This window comes from Mustelus asterias, chromosome 24 (genome assembly GCF_964213995.1).
Source record: "Mustelus asterias chromosome 24, sMusAst1.hap1.1, whole genome shotgun sequence".
Taxonomy (NCBI): Eukaryota; Metazoa; Chordata; class Chondrichthyes; order Carcharhiniformes; family Triakidae; genus Mustelus; species Mustelus asterias.
In genome coordinates, this window is record NC_135824.1 from 2,108,507 (window position 1) to 2,130,999 (window position 22,493).

Consider the following 22,493-nt stretch of genomic DNA (forward strand, 5'->3'; position numbering starts at 1 on the left):
CATATTCAATCCGGTCACATGCAGAGAGCAGTCCCAGTGCAACTTTCAAGCCAAATATTGATCTGTTTTAACACAGGTGTAAAACAGTGAGTAGTATCATCATTTTCATAAATTACTTCAAAACCTAACAATGGTTTTTGTGCTATTTTAAAATTCTGATGTGGAATAATGAGAATTAAAGTCTGCTTCATGATGGCAGACATTAACACCTTGAAGCTCTCACGTTAAGCCTGTTAGTCAGAAAGGGTCATGTTCTCGTCCAGTAAGATGTGATGCAATCTAGCTCCACAAGTCAAGCTGTCTGACAGGAATATTTATTGTGTGACAGAGGTTTTTAAAACAAATTCTCTAAACGGTTATAAGTTAATTATCGTTTAAATGAACAACTTTCCCGCAACAAGAAACTCTACTCTGCCTCTGAAGAGGACAGTGAGAAGTCTCACAACACCAGGTTAAAGTCCAACAGGTTTATTTGGAATCTCGATCTTTCAGAGCGCTGCTGTGTCTGCTTTCTGGCAAGTTGGGTCATTACATTCCAAAAAGCCAGTTGAAGGATGAACTGGAACCAATCTTTACACACTCTTAGAAGCAATTATTTACAGAGTTACACATTACAAGCATACACCTCCTAACCCAGCCATCACAGTTTCATTTTGTGTTTATTGCAGGAGGGACAGGTTAACCCTCATTAATGCCCACCATCGATAAACAATTAAACACAATTAATATCCAATTAACTGTAGTTCTGGTCAGGAATAGTAGCTGAAATGCTCATTTTTCCTTTTCATTCAGATGCTGATGGGTCTGATGTGTCTTTCAAGCATTTTCTGCTTTTACTTGAAGATGTCCAGCCCATTAATATTACAATCAATATTAATCAACACTGATTGGATGACCAATACCTCTGATAGTACAGAATAGATGCAAAGTACAGCAGATACTGAAAAGCTGTGGGGTGGCACAGTGGTTAGCAGGGACCCAGGTTCAATTCCGGCCTCGGGTCACTGTCTGAGTGGAGTTTGCACATTCTCCCCGTGCCTGTTCGTCTGGGTGTTCCGGTTTCCTCCCATACTCTAAAGGTGTGTGGGTTAGGTGGATTGGCCATGCTAAATTGAGCCTAGTGTCAGGGGGACTAGCAGGGTAGATGGGTGGAGTTACGGGAATAGGGCCTGGATAGGATGGGTCAAAGGGCTTTCTTCTGTACTGTAGGGATTTATGGTTCTCTATGAAAAACAGAAAATGCTGGAAATATTCAGCAGGTCAGGCAGCATCTGTGGAGCGAGAAACAGAATCTAGGACCTTCAGGTTATTACAACAAAACTATGAAGGAACCATCATTTTTTTTTTTACATACCATCCAGCCAGCTGGACAGGAGCACTCGCCGGTGATGTGGTGACATTTACCACCATGTTGACATGGACACCGTAACTCACACTGCGCTCCGTGACTGCCAGAAGGGCAGCGTTTCTCACAACTGCAGATTTAGAGCAGGCAATATTGTTGGTTATTACAGCATTGAACTGAAACGATATAAAACTCCATTAAATAGGCTACGCATTCCATTATAAAGATATCCAGCAAGGTGAACAACTCCTTTGGATGAAATTGGTGCAACTGAATCTGATAACTGATCTGGTCATTGAAGCGTAAAATTTCACAACAAGAGTTTTCACTCTGCCAAAATATCTCAACAACAGGTTGTTTTGTGCTTGGTGATGTTTCTAGTGAAACCACTGGATTAGGGAGAGAAGGATGGAGAGAGAGGGAGACAGAGGAAGAAGAAGAGAAAGAGAAAGAGCAAGGAAGAAATTAAGAAAGTGAGAAGGAAAATGAGAAAGCAAGGAAAAAAGCCTATGTTACAACTGTACATTGTGACACAATTGAAGAAGCTTATACCATTTTATAATATTATGGGATTATTAGTCACCTTTCCTTTAGTGTTTCATGCTGCTTTCCATATTATTGATTGAATCAGCCTTGGAAATCAGTTTCAGCAATGTGTGATGTTATATTTTATTGTTAAGGATGGGATACATAAAAATCTTACTGAAGAAAAAAGCCCTTTGGGCCATTTTTTTATGCATTGTGTGAAATGGAGATTCAGAAAGCACAGATTCTTCCTTTTCATTTAACAGCCTTCAGTAATTGAATACCTAAAGCTTCAAGAGTTGAAAACTGAGCGAGATATGAACCTAAGTTATTATCCAGATTGGACCAATAGCATTTTGTAGGGAGTCAAATTTGCCTTGTCCTGTTTTCAGGCAGAAAGTGTTTGGTGCTGGATTGGATATCTGGACGTTTGTTGGTTTTAAGGACACCAGTTTGGGGCAGTTTTGACACTGACAGTGCACTCCAGGTATATCCTGGAAGAGGGATAGGGAATGGAGGAGAATGGGGCCACGTTATAGTAAATGTTTGGTGGCAGTCTCCAACTGAAAAGAGCCTTTTTTCCCTTTATTCTTTCATGGTAAGGCCAGCATTTGTTGACCATTTCTAATTACCCTTGAACTCAGTGTCTAACTCGGAGCATTGCAGAGGGCAGTTAAGAGTCAACCACATTGCTGTGGGTCTGGAGTCATGTGTAGGCCAGACCGGGTAAGGATGGCAGATTTCCTTCCATAAAGGACATTAGTGTACCAGATGGGGTTTCAGCTAACATGGGGATAGTTTCAAAATCACCATCACTGAGACTAACTTTATTTTTCAGATTTTATTTATCAAATTCAAGTTCCACCAGCTGTCATGATGGGATTTGAACCCGTATCCCCAGAGCATTAGCCTCTGGGTTACTAGTTCAGTGGCATTACCACAATGCCACCACAGCAGATATGGACAGCACACAGTCTGCCACATCTGGAGAAGGTTTGCAGAACAGACATTGGGTCCCAAATGTTTTCTTAAGGCGTCTTTCTTGCTTGTTGTAGGTGGCTGCCAGGATGTTTATATATATCAACTGAGCCAATAGGATGTTGGATGCACCTTAGACTCACGGGGAGACATAGCAGGTGCCCAACCCCAGAGAGTTAATGCTTCTCACCTCACCCTGCACCTGACAAACAGGGAGCCCAGGGTTTAATTTCATTCCCTCCATAGTTTTCACCAGTTTGTGGTTTAGCAACAGCTACTCGCTCAAGATTGATTCTCCCCAGGAAGGCAGTTGTATTTGGAATTAGATCAGTCAGAGTGCAGGAAGGGATTTAACCTGTTTACTTATACAGTAAAAACATTACAACAGTATGTTTGCAAATGATAAACTGATAGCTTTTTATACATGTGTCTGGATACATGCATATGTATTTGGTACAGGAGGAACATCTAGTCTCATGTTGTTGGGCAAATTATTTGACATTTGTTGGCAGCGAATTGTTCTGTTGTGTTATCTTGCTGCTTTCTGTCTAAGGTGTGTGGTTAGTAAGTGACATCCCGTCACAACAATGTGTGAAAACTGGCTTCTAATGAGTAGCAATACATTCAGAGAGAACAATCTACAGTAAAGACCAAACCTTTGGGACTTGGATTCCTCAGAATCATGCATAATGCTATTTGTTAAACAAGCAAGAGATTCTCTTTGTGAATTTCCCCAGTGCGGCCAATAAGTGGGAGATTTTGCTGTACATTCCACAGTTACTAATCATCACCTGCAAATAATCTGTTCCCTATTTTCTCGGGGAGCTCTCGCTACAGTCAATGAAGGAGTTCCACCCTGAATCTTGCGGTGTTCTGGGTTCAGACTCTGCCACTGCACCACAATGTGGGTTTGGAGTTTCAACTACACCCAACCGAGCAAAACGAGAGAAATGAGTTGCCGCAGAGTTGTGGAGGAAGGATAATCACAGAGAGATCGGGTCATCTCGGGATCACTTTTCTTACGTCTCTTCATGTCACTTCGAGGGTGGCAGCAATGAAAGCCTTACACCAACTGGAAATGGTGAGGCAATATATAAATACAACTAAGTAAGATAAGGCAGAGATACATGAAATACTTACACTCAATCTTGTGAGAACAACTTGCAGAACAACATTGGCAGAGGACACTGGACCCAATCCTGACCGGGCGGCAGAATTATAGTTATAGAATCCTACAGTGCAGAAAGAGGCCATTCGGCCCATCGAGTCTGCACCAACCACAATCCCACCCAGGCCCTATCCACATATCCCTACATATTTACCCATTAACCCCTCTAACCTATGCATCCCGGGACACTAAGGGGCAATTTAGAATGGCCAATCAACCTAGCCTGCACATCTTTGGACAGCTTGCTGCTGTTTTTCTGTAGGTTCCCTGCTTTGAGCTGGGTGCAGAGATCCCCAGTCTCCTGAGGGATCTTGTGCGAGGTGTGGGGAGGGGAAGTTTGGTTCCAGAGGAAGGCACTCAAGCTCCTCCTTGCCCACACGCCACGCTGTAAAGGACCTTTTCTTCTCCCCCAAACTGTCCATCCCTCCCTTTTCATAGCAATTTCCTCAGGCCTGGGAAATCCAGCTAACTAGGCTGAAGTCTGCACAGGAGTTAAATCTGAGGCTCCTGTCCTGATATTTAAATTGCCAACCTGGCTCCAGGGATCAAGTTGATTGCCATCCCTTGTCCCATTTGTGTTAAATTTGGACGTTGGTGGTTGGAGTAGGGTCTGAGATTTTTAAAGTTTTAATTCTAATTTTAATTATCCTGATTCCAACCCCACTGTTGTTGGAGTTTAGATTCAGTTCAATGTACTCAGATATGGGAAACCTCACTCGAAACTGATAAACATTTACCATGGGAATGAATGAGGTGACAATTTAGTAATGAAGAGCGTGGTAGAGTGTGCTGGAGCATCAAGGTGCATTGTAAAGCTTTTATAGAACATCAATTGTATGTGTGAGTCTTCCAGCATATATCATTTCTTAAACTCTATACAATCCGGGATAGTGACAAGTAAATCATTTTTTTAATATGAGTGTTTACATAAATTCAAAACATAATCCCAAATGTAATTGCCACAGCTGTACAGGGTTCTGGTGAGACCACATCTGGAATACGGTGTGGGCTTTTGGTCTCCACATTTAAGAAGGATATACTTGCATTGGGGGTGGTACAGCCAAGGTTTTCTAGATTGGGCTGAGGGGTTGTCCTATGATGAGAGGCTGAGTAAATTGGGTTGATGTTCTCTGGATTGCAAGGCAATTTCATCAAAGGCTACAAAATTCTGAAGGAGCTCAATAGGGTGGATGCTGGTCGGGGAGTCGCTGGTCTGGGAGTCGCTGGTCGGGGAGTCGCCGGTCTGGGAGTCGCCAGTCTGGGAGTCGCTGGTCTGGGAGTCGCCGGTCTGGGAGTCGCTGGTCTGGGACACACTCAGAATAAGGGTGTGAACGTTTAGGTCTGAGATAAGGGGAAATAACTTCACTCAAAGGGCTGTGAATGCGCCATCATTGAACATATATGGGCGGCACGGTGGCACAGTGGTTAGCACTGTCGCCTCACAGCGCCAGGGACCTGGGTTCGATTCCCGGCTTGGGTCACTGTCTGTGTGGAGTTTGTATATTCTCCCCGTGTCTGCGTGGGTTTCCTCCGGGTGCTCCGGTTTCCTCCCACATTCTGAAAGACGTGCTGGTTAGGGTGCACTGACCCGAACAGGCACCGGACTGTGGCGAGTAGGGGAATTTCACAGTAACTTCATTGCAGTGTTAATGGAAGCTTTAGAAATCATAGAAACCCTACAGTGCAGAAGGAGGCCATTCGGCCCATCGAGTCTGCAGCGACCACAATCCCACCCAGGCCCTACCCCCACATATTTGACCCGCTAGTCCCTCTAACCTACGCATCTCAGGACTCTAAGGGGCAATTTTTAACCTGGCCAATCAACCTAACCCGCACATCTTTGGACTGTGGGAGGAAACCGGAGCACCCGGAGGAAACCCACGCAGACACGAGGAGAATGTGCAAACTCCACACAGACAGTGACCCGAGCCGGGAATCGAACCCGGGACCCTGGAGCTGTGAAGCAGCAGTGCTAACCACTGTGCTACCGTGCCGCCTTACTTGTGACTAATAAATAAACTTTAACTTTATATTTGAAGATATACAGATTCTCAGCCTCTTGGGAAATTATGGGATATGAGGAGCAGACGGAGTTGAAGCCCAAGAACAGCCATGACCATATTGAATGGCAGAGCAAGCTCAGTGGGCCGTATGCTCTTTCTTGTCTGTTTCTTGTCACAGAGTCACTCAGTGCAGAAAAGTCCCTCTGGCCCATCGAGTCTGCATCGACAATAACTACCATTAAAGTCTCACTAATCCCATTTTCCAGCACTTATCCCAATATCCTTCAATGATATGATGTGTTCCTGTGTAATTGAGAGCTTTAGTAAACTGATACTCACAAGGCACCTGTATAACCTGGAGAACAGTGACATTCTCCAGTCTCATGGTCACAAGTTGCTGCATTTTGGCACTGACACTTATACTGACATTCTTTGCCATAACTTCCGTGGTCACAGGATTCTTCACACCTCCATCCCTCATACCCATTGGCACAGACACAGGCCCCAGTGATTGGGTTGCACAAGGCTTTGTTTTGACATTGGCAACGGTTACTGCAATGTGGTCCCCAGTGTTCGCTGTCACAGCCTGCGGGGGGCAAAAGACACATTGAAATAGCAAAGGATAGATTATTATGACAGTTTATGTGACTGAATAATGCTCTGAACTTGGACCATACTGCTCCAGGGCTTTTCCCCAACTCTGTCAGAACATCAAAGTGTGAAACTGTAAAGATTTAAGAGCTTAAAGTAAGGCAAGGAATTCAGAAGGTGTGTCAACTAAAGTTATCCATTTGTCAGGCAGCAGTGGAACAGGTCACCTGCTAACATTTTCTCAATTAAACATGGGGTGTGATACCTGCAATGTATGAGAGAGAGAGAGGGAGGCTTATCTCATTGACACCAACTGATAGACATGGTGTTGCTGGTCTCCAATTTTATCACTGGCGTCAAAGAATGTTTGAAAGTCACTGTGACAACAGCAGGACAAGCACCGCACACTCTCTCTGAAACCTCCTGCTCTCTTCCACATGGTGAACTCCTCCGAGCACCTCAGAGGGTTAAACGGTTGAGTGAAGACTGTCCACAGTCACTAGCCTAGTGTCTGAGGTGATTGCCACTGTCAAAGCGACAATTGTTATATAAATGAATAGAGTTTTATGTAAACCTAAATGCTTATTATGAGGCGAAGTCAACTGAAAATCTCAAAGCAAAGACCGAGAACATTATTGTTAAGCTATTAATGGTTACAGGACAAAGGTAGGCAGTTGGAGTTCAGCTACAGATTAGCCATGATATAACTGAATGGGGCCAGAATGGAGTTGAGGGATTGTGGTGTCGTCCTGTTCCCATAATGGCATCCCAAACATCTTACTGGAAAAAGATACAAAAGTCCGAGGTCACGCACCACCCAACTCAAGAACAGCTTCTTCCCTGCTGCTATCAGACATTTGAATGGACCTACCTTATATTAATCTTTCTCTGCACCCTAGCTATGACTGTAACATTACATTCTGCACTCTCTCCTTCCCTTCTTCCCTATGTACTCTATGAACAGTATGTTTTGCCCATATAATGCGCAAGAAACAATGGGTGGAATTTTCCAGTCCTGCCCGCCACGGGAATTGTAGCAGGCGGGACATGGAGCATGGAAAGGTCCGTTGACCTCAGGCAGGATTTTCCAGTCTTGGAGTGAGCGTGGCTGGAAAATCCCACCCAATATGTTTCACTGTATCCGAATAATAAACCAAATGAAAATAAAACTGTACAATGCACGACTGCTTCTAGTCACAGGATAGAACATTCAAAAACTGAATCAACCACAGCACCGACAACACCCACCATCTAATAAAGATGAATAGAGTTAATGTTTCAGGTTGGAGGATTTGTGAACTCTGTTTCTTACTCAATGAAAGCTGCTCGACCTGCTGAGTATTTCATAGAATCCCTACAGTGCAGGAGAGGCTGTTCGGCCCAGTGAGTGTGCACTAAGCCTCTGACTGAATATCTTACCCAGGTTCTCTCCCTCACCCTATCCCCATAACTCCACACATTTACCGTGGCTGATCCATCTAGTCTACACATCTTTGGACTGTGGGAGGAAACCGGAGCACCCGGAGAAAACCCACGCAGACATGGGGAGAACGTGCAGACTCCACACAGACAGACAGTCCCCCAATTGATTAGCTTAGGGGTTTTAAAAAAAAAGGGCGGCATGGACAAGTTGGGCCGAAGGGCCTGTTTTCATGCTGTAAACCACTATGACCCTCTATGACTCTATAACCCAAGGCTGGAATTGAACCCGGGTCCCTGGTGCTGTGAGGCGGCAGTGCTAACCACTGTGCCACCGTGCCGCCCCGATTTCCAGCATCTTCAGTTTTTTTGAATGAGTTTTTAATCGGTTTGGTAACAATGCATTCCTCACTAATGATCTGTGAGGAATCTGCTTTCCTGTTCAATATTTATATAATCTAAGCCGCACACTCGAGGTTCTTGGTAATCAACAAGATGAAAATAATGCTGCGCTGGCAATTCTTTCTGTTTAAAAAGCAACAGGGAAGGAATTTTATTCCATATCATTTGTAAATCTCTATTAGGGATGATTAGGTTTGGAATTTCAAAAACCTCGTCTATAGGTGAGCAGAATCTGGTATTCAAAATGCTTGAGATTTTAGGATTACGGTTAAATAAATGATAAAAAGCTGTTTAGGCATCAGTCCAAAACGAGGAGTGTTTGTGCAATTGTAATGATTTATCCCTTGCTTTATTAAGGAGCACTTATTCGTAGTCGGATCTGAATCTGCAGCTCCCACTTTGCAGGGTGCTGTGATCTAAACTCTCTCTTTGCACCCGATCCACTGGCATGCTCTCTCACACAGCTTACAGCCTACTCGAGAAACTGATCTGTGCAGCATCCAGTTTCCAGACATTACTCAGTGATGCACGATTAATTCACTCGGGAGGCCGAATCGTACCCGGGAAATAAAGGCTTTTATTAGCAACAAGAATGGAGCATACTGCTTAACAATACAATCCCAGACTAAAGGGTCACTAGGCAGCGCAGTGACCTTTATACTCCTATAGGTAGGCGGAGCCAACCGGAGTGTACCACAGAACAATACCAACAGGTGGAACACCCCAACCCTAACCCCAACAGTAACAAGAGTAACATATGTACAAGTACCCATAGTGGTAACCATCTATAGTTCAGTACCCATAGTGGTAACCATCTATAGTTCAGTACCCATAGTGGTAACCATCTATGGTTCACCACACTCAGGCGAAAGGTTCCAGTGTGATGGCAAAGAAGTGGCTGGCAGTGCACGTCCCACCATACTGGCCGAGGGCAGAATATGTGTGTCTTTTACTCAGGCATCAGGTGCTTTCCATTCGCAATAAGAGGCTAAACACCTGCTTGAGGTTCCATCTCCTTTTGCTAAGAGGCAGTCGGCACGATTGGACTCTGAGGAACCAGGCGTAAGAATCGCCGAGAAGGTTCAATCAAGAAGGTAAATAACATCTGAATGTGGAGCCTACATAAAAGGAACTCATCACCCCCCAATCCTCCTGGACATCCCTTCACTTCCAGTCTCAACACCCAACCTCTCCCTGGCTTCCCCCACTCCCAGCTCAGTATCCATCCTCCCTTTCCCCAGCTCCAACATCTCACCCACCCACCGGACTCCCAGACCCAATGCCCAATCTCCCTTACTCTTAGCCCTGACCCCGATCTATGCCACGCCCTGCCCTGAACCCTGACCCCCACCACTCCCTATTCCACACTCACTCTCTCCCAGACCCATGCCGTAATCTTCCTGCTGTGTCCCAGCCATCCCACAACCCTCAGATTCCCGGGCCCCTCTGATCCCTGCCTATGTGCAGTCCCGACCACCTATTGGCAGATACCACATGATGCACAGTGATGGTGCAGGCGAGTGCTGAGTGGATTTGGAAGGAGGTGACAGGAAGCTCGTGAATGCAAAGATTCTTCTGTTGGGAGAGCTTCATCTTAATTGCTTAATGTTTGATCCAAACTATAAATCCCCGTGACATGTATCAATTTCAGGATTATGCTGAGAGTGTTACATGGGTGCGTTTCAGTAGAGGGTAAATTCTTTCCATGTGTGGGGCCAGCTACACATCTACCAAGCCCCAGTCACAGCCTGAACCAGGCCCCAGTCACAGCCTGAACCAGGTCCCAGTCACAGCCTGAACCAGGCCCCAGTCACAGCCTGAACCAGGTCCCAATCACAGCCTGAACCAGGCCCAGGTGACAGCCTGAACCAGGCCCAGGTGACAGCCTGCTACAGCTGCTATGTCTCTGCAGACACAGCCAGTGATTTTGACAGAAGACAATGGGAGGATTCTCAGTATCCTGCTGCAGCTTATACATTAGAAACTTAACTCGAGCAAAGTCAGATTCTATACATTGGGCAAAGATGTTGACCATTGCGATCAGTTCTCGTGCTGCTTGGGCCCTAGTCAGGATGAAGCGGCCATCTTACTCAAAGTAGCCAGATCATGCAGAGAAGAAGAGGGTTCAGAATAGTCATTGATTTTGGTTTTAATCTTGACTGAGGCAGTTAGTTTAGTCCATTTAACCTTATAATTCAATATGCAATTTAGAACAACTTCTTGGATCATCTTAATGGATCTTTTTTAATTCATTCACGGGGTGTCGCTGGCTGGGCCAGCATTTATTGCCCATCACTAATTGCCCCTTGAGAAAGTGATCGTGAGCTGCTTTCTTGAACCCGTTGCTGTCCATGTGGTGTAGGTACATCCACAGTGCTGTTAGGGAGGAAGTTCCAGGATTTTGACCCAGCAACAGTGAAGGAACGGCGATATATTTCCAAGTCGGAATGGTATGTGGCTGGGAGGGGAAGTTGCAGGTTGTAGTGCTCCCATGCATCGGCAGCCTTGTACTTCCAGGTGGGAGAGGTCGCAGGTTTGAAGGTGCTGACTAAGGAGCTTTGGGGTTAGTGCAGTGCATCTTGCAGATGGTACACACAGCTGCCACTGTGCGTCGGTGGTGGAGGGTGTGAATGTTTAAGGTGGATGTAGTACCAATCAAGCGGGGCTGCTTTGTCCTGGACGATGTTGAGTTTCTTGAGTGTTGTTGGAGCTGCAAGTGGAGAGTATTCCATCACACTCCTGACTTGTGCCTTGTAGATGGTGGACAGGCTCTGGGCAGTTAGGAGGTGAGTTACTCACCACAGAATTCCCAGCATCTGACCTGCTCCTGTAGCCATGGTGTTTATATGGAGAGTCCAGTTCAGTTTCTGCTCAATGGTGACCCCCAGGATGTTGATAGCGGGGAGGGATTCAATGATAGTATTGCCATTGAATGTCAAAGGGCGATGGTTAGATTCTCTCTTGTTGGAGACGGTCATTGCCTGACACTTGTGTGGTACGAATGTTATTTGCCACTTGTCAACCGAAGCCAGGATATTGTCCAGGTCTGGCTGCATTTCGACATGGACTGCTTCAGTATCTGAGGAGCCGTGAATGGTGCTGAACATTGTGCAATCATCAGCGAACATCCCCACTTCTGACCTTATGGTGGAAGGAAGGTCATTGATGAAGCAGCTGAAGATGGTTGGGTCTCGGACACTGACCCTGAGGGACTCCTGCAGTGATGTCCTGGAGCTGAGATGATTGGCCTCCAACCACCACAACCATCTTCCTTTGTGCTAAGTATTCCAACATTGGAGAGTTTTCCTCCCGATTCCCATTGACTCCAGTTTTGCCAGGGTTCTTTGATGCTACACTTGGCCAAATGCTGCCTTGATGTCAATGGTAATCACTCTGACCTTCCCTCTGGAGTTCAGCTCTCTTGTCAATGTTTGGAGCAAGGCTGTGATGAGGTCAGGAGCTGAGTGACTCTGGCAGAACCCAAACCTGGCGTCACTGAGCAGGTTATTGCTGAGCAGGTGCTGCTTGATAGCGCTGTCGATGACCCCTTCCATCACTTTATTGATGATCGAGAGTAGAATGATGAGGCGGTAATTGGCTGGGTCAGATCTGTCTTGCTTTATGTTGGACAGGGCATTCCTGGGCAATTTTTCACATTGCCGGGTAGATGCCAGTGTTGTAGCTGTACTGGAACAGCTTGTCTAGGGGCTCAGCTAGTTCTGGAGTATAAATCTTCAATGCTATTGCCAGAATATTGCCGGAAGGGTCGAGAGCTTCAAGTTTTTAGATGTCCAGATCACCAACAACCTGTTCTGGTCCCCCCATGCCAACACTATAGTTAAGAAAGCCCACCAACACATCTACTTTCTCAGAAGACTAAGTAAATTTGGCATGTCAGCTACGACTCTCACCAACCTTTACAGATGCACCATAGAAAGTATTCTTTCTGGTTGTATCACAGCTTGATGTGGCTCCTGCTCTGCCCAAGACCGCAAGGAACTACAAAAGGCCGTGAACGTAGCCCAATCCATCACGCAAACCAGCCTCCCATCCATTGACTCTGTCTACACTTCTCGCTGCCTCGGCAAAGCAGCCAGCATAATCAAGGACCCCACACACACCGGACATTCTCTCTTCCACCTTCTTCCGTCAGGAAAAAGATACAAAAGTCTGTGGTCTCGTACCAACCGACTCAAGAACAGCTTCTTCCCCGCTGCTGTCAGACTTTTGAATGGATCTACCTCGCATTAAGTTGATCTTTCTCTACACCCTAGCTATGACTGTAACACTACATTCTGCACTCTCTTGTTTCCTTCTCTATGAATGGTATGCTTTGTCTGTATAGCGCTCAAGAAACAATACTTTTCACTGAATACTAATATATGTGACAATAATAAATCAAATCAAATATTGTCAGGGCCAGAACCTTTGTAGTAACAAATGTGGGTCTTTGCAAATGTGAATCTTTACTCCTATCCCACCCTCAGCAGCTCTGGAACGCCAATCAATGAGGTTTCTGCCCAAATTTATTGATTGCTATTGCTCAGACGAAGCAGATTAGAATAGAATAGAACCCCTACAGTGCAGAAGGAGGCCATCTGGCTCATTGAGTCTGCAACGACCAAAATCCCACCCAGGCCCTATTCCTGTAAACCCCACATATTTACCCTGCTAATCCCCTGACACTAAGGGGCAATTTAGCGTGGCCAATCAACCTAACCCGCACATCTTTGGAGTGTGCGAGGAAACCGGAGCACCCGGAGGAAACCCACGCAGTCTCGAGGAGAACGTGCAAACTCCATACAGACAGCGACCCGAGGCCAGAATTGAACCGGGTCCCAGGCGCTGTGAGGTAGCAGTGCTAACCACTGTGCCACCGTGCCGTCCCATTTTTTGAATGGATATTTTGACTGGATTAGATTAGCTTTATGTAGATTAGTGGACTGATGTTTCACCACTCGCTATGCTGGTTTAAGTGCAGCTTAGAATGAGAGTTCCTCCTATCCCTTGCTCTTTACTCACTGACTTGAGTCTTTGTCTGTCTCAATCAGTCCCTACTGAGTACGAGTAAACACAATAAATTTCACACAACATAGTATTAACTCTAGAAGTTTCAGACGAAACTCGATGTACGGCAATGACTCATTGTCCGTTGGGACAACTTTATCTTTCATTCACATTGTTTTATAAGAGAATTAGTGTTTGATGAAGCGAATGGATTCCAAAAATAGAACATTTTTCTCCTCTTCATAGAATTGTCACCTTCACTTTGATAAGCACAGAAACACTCACAACTTCTCAAAAACAAGCAAGGAAAAATAATCCCAGAAGACACCTGAACATTGTAACTCTTTAAAGGCTATGAGAGAAAAGTACATTAAAAAGTTTGGCTTCTTTTGTTGTCTTTGACATTGGCACCAGTCGCTCCAAGTTCAATAAAAACTCAGAGTACCGTTTCCCACAAGGTAGTTTCAGGTCCCCATTTGCACCAATCTTGGAACAATGTCGTGAGCCAATCACATTCAGGAATAGAAAATAGAACAAGGTGAAAATGAAACATTTTGATATCAATAATTTAAGAGGTTCACAGTATGAATGAAAACAAATGCAGTGCCTTCCACTCTCAGCTGATAGCGATTGGTTCCAGTTGGCTGTTTGCATTTACTAATGTTAATGAAGACAGATAAGAAAAAGATTTGACTAAAGACCGTTCACCAAACTGGGAGGGCTTGCAATCAAGGAAATGATTTTTTTCTCTGTTTATCCTGAAGTGAAACTTTTTTTTATATAAACTTATTCTCACCAGACAAAAAAGAGTGTTCAAAATATAGAATAAAGCCTCTTGAGCTCACTTTTCCACCACGCTTTTTCTTTTGGGTTGGGTGGGAATATATTTAATCTCTGGTCAACAAAAGCCTAATGCCAGGTTAACCCGACATGTTGGGGCTGTGACGTATGCCTTCATGTTCCCCAGCCGAACCACTTTAATCATTTCTTTCTTACATTTGAAAAGTCAGACAGAAGCTTCGGGCGTGTTAATATTGGAGAATTGAGACTTGCAAAGGCCTCTCTCCTATTGGTTTAGTGCTGTCTAGTGGGGCAGCACACTCACAGCACAACCTTGTTGAACTTAGCACCGTAATGATTTAATTGATGAGGTGAGGCCAGAAGTTCCTCTGCTTGCTAAATGTGTCAAGAAAATAGATTTGTGTAAACAGTTGAAGAAGTATCGAAGGAGCTGACTAACTATTCACACATGAGTGGTACAGGGTGGATTACTCCGACTCAAAAACAGGTGAGGAACATTTAAGAAAAAGATTCTAGCTTGCTTATAAAAGGCCAGTCACAAGAAATTAATCGAGGATTCTGTTGGGGATTGTACGGGAGGGTCGATGCATACACATTCAGCAAAGTATTAATTAACCAATGCTTAGGAGTGATTTTAGAATGGGAGATTATAGTGTTAAGATAGATAATTACATGCAATCATTTTGAAAAGAAAAATGTAATTAAATAGGAAATAGTATAAGTAAAACCTCTTCATTTTTTTCTCTATTCGAGTGATTGAGGGCGTTTTTAAGATTTGAAAAATCTATAAAGGATAATTAATCTGTAATTTGAAAAATTCCACATTTGGCTGCCATTGATGAGTAGTTAAGAGATGACGATGTAGTTATATGATTTATCTATCAGAGAAATAGTTCTGCAAAATGTATTAATCAAAACCTGTCACTCCCAAGTTCAGAAATATGTGAAAACATGAAACTTAACAGCCAATATTGCAATGTTCCCAATTTAGCAGATTCAATATTGTTCTTAAATTGGCTCGGGGTGAGTAAGTCAATATGAAGCAGCATTAAACCAGAAAAATGCTGTGGTTGACAATTTTCTGCTGTAATATCAAATATTAGCACAAACTGACATTTTTCCTTTTTTAAATTTTCATTCAGATTTAGTTAAAAGGCTGTTTTACTGTTGAGTGTGGCTTCAATATTGACAGTCCATTAGCTTACTTTCCCTCAATAACTTACGGTTTCTGGACCAATGTTTATATCTGCTCTGGGCTGATGGGATGAGAACCCCCATTTCTAATGGCTGTAACCGTTATCTGTAGAATTCCCTGCCCAGTGAAGCAGTTGAGGCTGCCTCGTTGAATGTTTTTAAGACAAGGATAGATAAATTTTTGAACAGTAAAGGAATTAAGGGTTATGGTGAGCGGGTGGGTAAGTGGAACTGAGTCCACGAAAAGATCAGCCATGATCTTATTGAATGGTGGAGCAGGCTCGAGGGGCCAGATGGCCTACTCCTGCTCCTAGTTCTTGTGTTCTTATGTAACCGTCTACAGTAAAATGAGATTACAATTGTTAAAACCAAATTCCCAATGTTAATGTGGCATTAAAAAAAACTACCCAGGAATCAGCACTAACTTGCAGTCTTGCCACACAAATGCCACAAGAATGATTAGTGTGGGAAATTGAAGTATCGTACAGGATAGATTGTGTCCCTGCGGGAAGATTACTCCAGTATTGGGCAACTTGGCCTGGCTCAGAGCTGGAATCTAGGCCTGGGTTTAGAGGAGCGAAGGATCCAGTGCAGCAATGGCCACAGTGACTTTTCTGGGACTTGGTCCTTCCAGGCCAAAAAAAACCTGCTCCTCATTGGCTGGATTGCTAACTGATACTACGCGTGGTCTACTGCCTTTGTTTAAGAAGGGCTACAGGGAAAAGCCTGGGAACTACAGGCCGGTGAGCCTAACATCTGTAGTGGGTAAATTGTCAGAAGGTATTCTGAGAGACAGTATCTACAGGCATTTAGAGTGGCGAGGACTGATTAGAGACAGTCAGCATGGCTTTGTGAGTGGAAAATTATGTCTCACGAATTTGATTGAGTTTTTTGAAGGCATAACCAAGGTAGATGAGGGCAGTGCAGTCGACATTGTCCACATGAACATTAGCAAGGCCTTTGACAAGGTACTGCATGGTAAGTTGTTGCATAAGGTTAAATCTCACGAGATCCATGGTGAGGTAGCCAATTGGATACAAAATTGGCTTGATGACAGAAGACAGAGAGTGATTGTAGAGAGTTGTTTTTCAAACTGAAGGCCTGTGACCAGCGGTGTACCTCAGGGCTCAGTGCTGGGTCCACTGTTACTTGACATTTATATTAATGATTTGGATGAGAATTTAGGAGGCATGGTTAGTAAGTTTGCAGATGACACCAAGAATGGTGGCATAGTGGACAATGAAGAAGGTTATTTAGGATTGCAACAGGGTCTCGATCAATTGGCCCAGTGGGCTGATGAATGGCAGATGGAGTTTAATTTAGATAAATGCGAGGTGATGCATTTTGGTAGATTGAACCAGGCCAGGACTTACTCAGTTAATGGTGGGGCATTGGGGAGAGTTACAGAACAAAGAGATCTAGGGATACAGGTTCATAGCTTCTTGAAAGTGGAGTCACAAGTGGACAGAGTGGTGAAGAAGGCATTCAGTATGCTTGGTTTCATTGGTCAGAACATTGAATGCAGGAGTTGACTTAGGAGTGATCTTGTAGAGGTCTATAAAATAATGAGGGGCACAGATCAGCTAGATAGTCAATATCTTTTCTCAAAGGTAGGGGAGTCTAAAACTAGAGGGCATAGGTTTAAGGTGAGAGGGGAGAGATACTAAAGGGTCCAGAGGGGCAATTTTTTCACACAGAGGGTGGTGAGTGTCTGGAACAAGCTGCCAGAGGTAGTAGTAGAGGTGGGTACAATTTTGTCTTTTAAAAAGCATTTAGACAATTACATGGGTAAGATGGGTATAGAGGGATATGGGCCAAATACGGACAATTGGAACTAGATTAATGGCAAAAATTGGGTGACATAGACAAGTTGGGCCAAAGGAGCTATTTCCATGCTGTAACCTCTATGACTCCAGAAAAGGTTGCAGTGAGCAGAATGGGCAAAAACACATTAAACGCTTACACTGAATATATAAATGGAAGGGGTTGCTATAGAGAGGAAACAAATTGAAGCTGAAGCTGAGGTGAGGTCACCACCTGTTCTACCCTCAGAAGTCACAAAGAGAGGTGTGGGTAAAGTGGATGCTGGGTTAACAGTGAGGTGAGTGACAATGTAGTAATATGAAGGGAGGGGAGAAAGGCTGAGCAGATAGTTAAAACATGAAGAGGCAGAGGCATTGATAGGAGTGAGTACGTTTATCTTTGGAAGTAACAGGATGGGTAAAAAGGTGTGGGAGTAGTTTGGGAGTGATGGGGTAAGTGATGTAACGAGAGCTGGAATGTGGAGGAAAATGTGGATGATGGGTGGAAGGGATGGAAAGAAGATAATTCAGTGTTGCATATCTCACAGGAAACTTGGTTTACCATGAGCAAGGCCACAAAGGTTCACTTGTGGAATTATAGTGTTATGTTTTTGCAGGTTCTTGGGAAATGAGCTTCAGAGGCAGAGGCAGCATTTATTGACCATTGCTAATTGTTACCGGAGAGGTGCTGGTGAGCCACTTCCTTGAGCCATTGCAATCTATCTGGCGTAGGTTCACTGAGAGTATTCTGAGGGAGGGAGTGTCAGGATTTTGACTCAGCGACAGTGAAGGAATGGCAATTCCCAAGTCCCGATGGTGTGTGACAGAGAAAGAACTTAGTGAACCTAAGAGTTCCCATGTGTCGGCTACCCTGCTCCTTCTAGCGGGAGAGGTTGTGAGGTCCAGTTGAAGCAGTTCTGGCAGCAACAAGACAGTGTGTGCTGCTGGTGGAGTGAATGAATGGTTGAGTGAGTGGGAAGAAGCTGGCAGACTGAGTACATAAGACCACAAGATACAAGAGCAGAATTAGGCCATTCAGCCCATCAAGTCTGCTCCACCATTCAATCATAACTGATAAATGTCTCAACCTCATTCTCCTGCCTTTTCCCTGTAATCTTTGATCTCCTTACCAATCAAGAACCTATCTATCTCTGTCTTAAATACACTCAATGACTTGGCCTCCACAGCCTTCTGTGGCAATGAATTCCACAGATTCACCACCCTCTGGCTGAAGAAATTGCTACAAGGTGAGTTAGTGTTAAGTTATTCACTTCAGTCATGAAAATAGAAAAGCAGGAATTTTTAAAAGATGTGAAACTTGTAAACATTGATGAGTGTGCTCACACAAGGAGTGCAGAAAGTTAGACTACAGGAACAGCAAACAACTAGGAAGACAAATAGGCCATTGATGTCAAGGGGAGATGGTTAGGTTGTGGGAGATGCCTGGAACTTGTAGGTGTGAATGTTACTTGCCACCAAGCCTGGATATTGTCCAGGCCTCGCTGAATGCGGCTGCAGACTGCTTCAATATCTGAGGAGTTGCAAATGGTGCTAAAACTGTGCAAATGTCAGCGAACATCCCCATTTCTGGACTGATTTGATTTGATTTATTATTGTCACATGTATTAGTATACAGTGAAAAGTATTGTTTCTTGCGCGCTATACAGACAAAGCATACCGTTCATAGGGAAGGAAAGGAGAGAGTGCAGAATGTAGTGTTACAGTCATAGCTAGGGTGTAGAGAAAGATCAACTTAATGCAAGGTAGGTCCATTCAAAAGTCTGACAGCAGCAGGGAAGAAGCTGTTCTTGAGTTGGTTGGTATGCGACCTCAGACTTTTGTATCTTTTTCCCGATGGAAGAAGGTGGAAGAGAGAATGGGGTCCTTAATTATGTTGGCTGCTTTGCCGAGGCAGCGGGAAGTGTAGACAGAGTCAATGGATGGGAGGCTGGTTTGCGTGATGGATGTTATGGGCAGGTCATTGATTAAGCAGCTGAAGGTGATTGGGTCTTGGCCACTAGCCCGAGGAAGTCAAACTAAGTCAAATATTTCCTGGATATTAAGGAGTGTCACTCTCACCTCACCCCCGGAATTCAATGCTTCTCTGCATGTTTGCACTAAGGTTGTAATGAGGTTGGGGGCGGAGTGTCCCTGCTGCAACCCAGACTGAGCATCATTAAGCAGGCTAGATAGATTCTTGGAAAGCAAGGAGCTGAAAGGGTGTCAGGGATAGGCAGGAATGTGAAGGAGAGGTTACAATCTGATCAGATCGGGCCCGAGGGGCCAAGTGGCCCAACTCCTGCTCCTAAATCACATGTTTGTATGCTAGGTGAGTGTCACATGACAGCACCGTCGATGACATCTTCCATCGCTTTGCTGATGATTGAGAATAAGTTGATGGGGTTGTAATTAGCCGGATTAGATTTGTTCTGGTTTTAATGTATAGGAAATAGCTGGGCAATTTTCCACATTACTGAGTAGATGCCAGTGCTGTAGCTGTACTGGGACACCCTGTCTAAGATCATGGCTCATTCTAGAGTAAAAGTCTTCAATATGGCCAGGATGTTTTCAGGACTCAAAGCCTTTGCTGTATCCTATGTTGTCAGCCAGTTTTTGATGCTGGGACCACTGGAGGCGTCTGCGATGGATCACTCACTCGGCACTTGAAGGTTCCCAATGCTTCAGCACCAACTTTTGCACTGATCTGCCAGTCTCCCTGATCATTGAGGATGGGGATATTCTTGGAGCCTTGTCCGTTAGTTAGTTGTTAACTGTCCACCACCATTGCTGACTGGATGTGACAGGATTGTAGAGCCCTCAGATAGATCCTTTCTCACACTTACTGAAATGTGACAGCCTTTATCGATTGGGGTATAGATTACAAAAGCAGAGAGGTCATGATGGAGTTGTATAGAACTTTGGCAAGGCCACAGCTGGAGCACTGTGTGCAGTTCTGGTCACCACATTATCAGAAGGACCTGAACGCACTGGAGGGGGTGCAGAGGAGATTCACCAGGATGCTGCCTGGGATGGAAGTTATAAAGAGAGGTTGGAGAGGCTTGGGTTGTTTTCTCTGGAGCACAGAAGACTGAGGGGTGACCTGATTGAGGTATTCACGATTATGAGGGGCAAGGACAGGGTGGATAGGGAGCAGCTGTTCCCCTTAGTTGAAGGGTCAGTTATGAGGGGACACAAGTTAAAAGCGAGGGGTGGGAGGTTTGGGGGGTGGGGGGGGATGTGAGGAAAAACATTTTTACCCAGAGGCTGGTGACGGTCTGGAATGCGCTGCCTGGGAGGGTGGTGGAGGCGGGATGCCTCACATCCTTTAAAAAGTACCTGGATGAGTACTTTGGCACATCATAACATTCAAGGCTTTGGGCCAAGTGCTGGCAAGTGGGATTAGGTGGGTAAGTCAGGGTCTTTCATGTGTCGGTGCAGACTCGATGGGCTAAAGGGCCTCTTCTGCACTGTAGTAATCTGTGATTCTATGAATGAATTATCTGCAACAATGCCTCGTTGCATGAACAATATTTCAAAACAGCCATCCTCTCCGAACCTGCAGCCTTACCAGTGACCCCAGGAGTTATTGGTGTGACGTGATATGTACATCAGTGGACCAGAAGAAGAAATAACACGCTGAGCACGTGTTAAAATATTTACAATGTAAAGTCCACAAGTTTTACAAATATTATATAGTCGGTCAATGATAAAAGGCAGTTCGCTTTCCCAAGTGTACAGACTGAAATGAGGGTTTCTGTAAGCTGTAAGGGAAAGCAGCTAATTTGCAAATTATTCTAATTCAGCTTAGTTAATCACTCATTCAATAAAAATGAACAGAAAGAGAAAACACTCAAAGGAAACATATTTTGCACAATTGTGATTGCACTTGCAAATTACTCTGCTGAGTTTCGGTGATATTTGGCAGTGGATTAACTATATTTGCTCTGCTGAGTATTAAAACCAGAATAAATCAGTGAATGTTTTATGCTTGATCAGGTTTCTCTATTGAAATTTTAAGCTTGGATCAGGAATTTTATACAAAGGCAGCAAGTAAAAGGCTGGGTGTCCATTGGAATTCTTTCCTTTGCATTTAATAGCCTGACCAATGCCAAAGGTTATAATGATTTATACTCTAATATCGCTGAAACGAGAGGCATTTTGCCAAAGCTTTCAGCCTCGCACTCATCAGGACAAAAGCAAGAATGCCAAATTTCAAACGATCACAACAATTCATGCTGCAGGAGAAAAGGGTGCTGATTGGTTGGTGAATTGACTGAATGGTCGAGCCGTTCCCATGGAGAGAGCTTGATCTTATTCCTTTTGTTCGCAGACAATGGTTCCCTGTGTCACATGTTGCTTCTAGCAAGTGTCAACGAGTCACATTGTGAGCCTGGCTGATTATCTTAGTGTAGCTATTAGCGCACTCAGGATTATTCAGCAGGTGCTGTCCAATCATGGAATCACATCAAATACTGAACTTTGAACTTTGGGATTTGCAAGTGTGATCTGGTTGAGTGCGGTCTGTACTCTCGGCTTATTAAGAACAACTGAAGGAACAAGTTGTTTGATCTGATCACTAATCATTGGGACCTCTGACCTATTGTACTCAGGTCAGACCCAGCACTGAAATTCATACACACTATTGATCTATTGTGTGAGAACGCGGACTTGGGAGTGGGACAGAGGTGCCAAGCGGCAGGGAGATGGCGAGCGGGCTGCAGGAAAGATAAGTGGTCCGATTGCCACATGGTGAATAACACTGGATTGAACTCAAGGCAGCAAAATGGAGGCCGTCTCCAATGGATTTCGCGACGAGCGTGCCAGGAATTGTAGTTCTATCAAAATGGCCCATTTCCAGAGTTCCGTGAGGCCTAGTTTCATCTCCACAATGATGATTGCTGCCTTGGAGGAGGGGGAGTTCATGACCCCAATTGCTCATCGTTTGACTCCGATGGCAGGTCATGACCCATGGCTTGGGAACTCCTGCTTTAAGTTGCTACTTTGATTTTCCCAGATCCAGACCAGGTCTAAAACGATTCTTAGCTCCCGAGGGTTCACTTTTGTTCCTTTCCTTTCGGAGCCAAGTAACTTCAACCCCAGAACTATCTTTCTTGGTGAGGGTTTTACCTGGAGAATCATACTCAGCTCAAGCTAGGTGAATCTTCCAGCCTCGTTTCAATTCCTCACAAACACTGTCTTTTCAATCCACATCACTGTGCGATGAACCACAGAGACCTTTGATCTCTAGCTGCTCCCTC

The 22,493-nt window shown here is 44.5% G+C and overlaps 1 protein-coding gene across 1 annotated transcript in view; it reads right to left on the minus strand.

Moving 5' to 3' along the window:
- megf11 (multiple EGF-like-domains 11) overlaps positions 1–22,493 on the minus strand; it is a 270,326-nt gene that overhangs the window by 114,551 nt on the left and 133,282 nt on the right. The window contains exons 3-4 of the mRNA XM_078241895.1: positions 6,359–6,605; positions 1,355–1,475 (exon numbers count right to left, since the gene is read on the minus strand). Of these exons, the coding sequence (XP_078098021.1) occupies positions 1,355–1,475; positions 6,359–6,605 (368 nt within the window). The remainder of the gene's footprint in view (positions 1–1,354; positions 1,476–6,358; positions 6,606–22,493) is intronic.